Source organism: Loxodonta africana, chromosome 10 (genome assembly GCF_030014295.1).
Source record: "Loxodonta africana isolate mLoxAfr1 chromosome 10, mLoxAfr1.hap2, whole genome shotgun sequence".
Taxonomy (NCBI): domain Eukaryota; kingdom Metazoa; phylum Chordata; class Mammalia; order Proboscidea; family Elephantidae; genus Loxodonta; species Loxodonta africana.
This window is the reverse complement of record NC_087351.1, coordinates 23,851,663-23,854,906: the sequence shown is the minus strand read 5'-3', so window position 1 is coordinate 23,854,906 and position 3,244 is coordinate 23,851,663. Positions and strand designations below refer to the sequence as shown.

General features: G+C 40.4%; 1 protein-coding gene across 1 annotated transcript; it reads right to left on the bottom strand.

Moving 5' to 3' along the window:
• Positions 1-1,897: 1,897 nt before the first annotated feature.
• On the bottom strand, positions 1,898-2,836 carry LOC100668888 (olfactory receptor 4F3/4F16/4F29-like). Its single transcript, XM_003423094.3, has one exon. The coding sequence runs from the start codon at positions 2,834-2,836 to the stop codon at positions 1,898-1,900; it is 939 nt and encodes a 312-aa protein (XP_003423142.2).
• Positions 2,837-3,244: the final 408 nt, after the last annotated feature.

The window sequence follows — 3,244 nt, the reverse complement described above, 5'->3', positions numbered from 1 at the left end:
TTATTTTATTAAAATCTTAGGGATGCTTCGGTGCCAAGAATCATATTAAATCAAGACTGGGTTTTATCTCTGTTGTAATAGCATGACATATTTACCTTGGTGTACTTATTCTGGTCTTAATAAGAAGAAATAAATGTCAGTCATTACCTTCAATGTAATCTTCCTAGTTATCAGAGATTCTGGAGCTCACATGAATTATATTTTGTGCTTTATTTTTTTAATAAAATAAATTATCTATGAACGAGATAAAATTCCTTCTGCTATGTTTATTTTTTATGTTTATTTTAAGATATTGTATTGTCCCTCAAGTTAAGAGGTAATTATGCCATAACCATTGGTCTCAGACACCTGTAATACTTACACTACCATTTCATTCAAGTGAAAAGTCATTTCTGATAATTCTTTTGATTTGCTTTCCCAAGACCAGACTCTAAATTCAGAAAAATAATGAAATGGATAAGGAAACCAAAGAGGTTGAATAGACCATAGCGAATGCAGAGTTGCTGCTTAGTACGAATAAACAGAACATTGCATCATCAGTATGTCCTGCAGGGCATTTATCAAGGAATTCAACATTTGCTTTTACCTACTGAGCCCCTCAGTCATCTAGCCCAACAAATGCATTTTCTCTAAGTTAGCAACTGACTGATTTCTAACCTGCTTATCGCTTTACCTACACTAAAGCAAAGAGAAACAAGATATAATTCACGCACTTGCCCAACAGTACCTTCCATTGAATGCGTGGAGACCAGAGTTTTTAAGGAGAGAAGGAAAGATGAAGAAAAGTAAAGGAAAAATAAAAATGAAGAGAAAATTTCATAAAGACCAGTATTGTTATATGAAATTGTGTTCAGGTTGAGTATGTTTTCCAGGAAGGAGATACATACTATATTCCTTACTGTGGGTCACTGTCACAAAGTGTGAAAGCCACTATTTTACGTGACTCTCCGCTTACCACTTAGCCACTCTCCCCTCATTCACACATCACGACTGAGGCCTTGTTACCAACACACGCAAGTCCATTAGAACAAAAAGCCTACCGATAGACAGCATTAACAACTATGATAGAGCAATTTAAAAGGGCAGGAATACAGGGAGGTTAGAGAGGAAGAAGGGAAAGGAGATAACAGGGAAAGGGAAAAACCGAAAGGGGGAATGGGAAGAAGGAAAGGGAATGAAATCCGAATTGGTGGAGGGAAATAGAAAAGCCTCCTAACTCAGGGTAAGAAAGAAGGAAGAGGAAGAGGAGGAAAAGGAAAATGTAATAGGTTTAAGTAGCATACTGCTGATCAGACGAAAAGACCATGGAGTGTTTCTAGTTCTCCTTTGTATTCCAAGAACACCTCACATGGTTTGTATCAAGGTATGTACTCATTGGACTCCTATGTGTGAGCTCTTAAAGGTTCTGCCCTCCTTGCGCAGCCCTGGAAGAGACCCAAAGTGGGGTGGGGTAGGGCAAGCAGCGGATTACAGTTAAAGGATTCAGTTCAATACTCTATTAGCAAATTCTCCATTCAGGACTGCTGGGAATTTCTGCTGTGAAACAAATGGCTGTCTAAGAAAAGAGAAAGAGAGGGAGAGGTCTCCCTGTTCTGAAGGCCTTAAAGAAGCCTGTCCTCTTTTGTATTTCTACTAATTACTTCTTATAAGTATTATTCCATGAGAATTAAGGCACAGGATTATTATCATCTTTGGTTCATAAACACTTCCTATGGAACTCCTTCTCAAATTTTAGAAGTGAATGTCACTCATTCCTAAGTGAAAGCAGCAAACGACTTCATAACAGTGTCAAGGTAATCAACCCAATGTAGGGCAAAGAGAAGCTTCTCTGTGAGTTTGACCATCAACAATAGAACTCCAGTAGTCAATGAGGAGTCCTCATAATACAGTCCATCCCTTAAGAGATCTTCCTGTAACTCACTAGCTGTCTGCATACTCTCCACATTGCCACCTTCATTTCTTGATTCCTGAATGTGTAAATGATTGGATTCAGGAAAGGGGTGAGAACTGCATCAAAGATGGCCAGAAACTTATCCAGGTGTGTGGACGTTGAAGGCCATGTATAGAAGAATATCAAAGGACCAAAAAACAAAACTACCACAGAGATATGAGCTGAAAGTGTGGAGAGAGCCTTGGATAAACCAGCTGACGAGTGTTTCTGAACAGTGAGAATGATGAAGATATAGGAAATGATGAGTATAAAGAAGGCACCCACAGAGATGAATCCACTGTTGGCTGTGACCATGAACTCCAGCCGGTAGGTGTCTGTGCAGGCCAGTTTGATGAAGCGAGGAAGGTCACAGTAAAAGCTGTCCAACACATTGGGGCCACAGAAGGGTAAGTTTACTACAAAAGCCAATTGAACCACAGAGTGGATAAGGCCAATTGTCCAGGCTGACACTAAAAAAGAGATGCATATTTGTGGGCTCATGATGGTCAGGTAGTGGAGAGGCTTACAAATGGCCACATATCTGTCAAAGGCCATGGCTATGAGCAGCACCATTTCCACACCACCAATGACATGGATGAAGAAGATCTGAGCAATGCAGCCACTAAAGGAGATGACTCTGTGCTTTCTGAAAAGGTCATAAATCATCTTGGGAGAAGAGACAGAAGAGACACCCAGGTCAATGAAGGAGAGATTGGCCAACAGGAAGTACATGGGTGAGTGTAAGTGAGGATCGGAAGTCACAGTGAGTATAATGAGGGAGTTTCCCACCAAGCTTGCCACATAAAACATGGAGGAGAACACAAAGAGGGCAAGTTGGATCTCCCAGAAATTGGAGAGTCCTAGAAACACAAACTCTGACACCACGGAGTAATTTGCTCCATCCATTGGCTTTGCCAGCAGTGCTACCTGAAAGAGGGAGATAGAAAGAAATATAAATTATAAGAATTATATTAATATACTAGAAGAACAAAAGTAAAAATTATGAAAGCCTATCTGGACAGTGGCTGCAGTAATGGGCTCAAACATAGCAACAATTGTGAGAATGGTGCAGGACTGGGCAGTGTTTCCTTCTCTTGTACATAGGGTCACCATGAGTTGGAACCAAACTGACAGCCACTAACAACAACATCTGCACTCTGGCATTACATCTGTGTATGCTCATGGACCCTAATATTTGATCACCCAGAGAAGTTGGTGGCTGCCATGTGGAGCTGCTCTCTACCACCAAGTTAACTCTGCATTTAATACCTGTGATGGTTAATTTGTTGTGTCAATTTATCTGTCTGTTGTTGT

What these genes read in the sequence shown, in the direction of transcription:
- LOC100668888 (XM_003423094.3), bottom strand. Translation starts at nt 2,836, where the DNA reads ATGGATGGAGCAAATTACTCCGTGGTGTCAGAGTTTGTGTTTCTAGGA.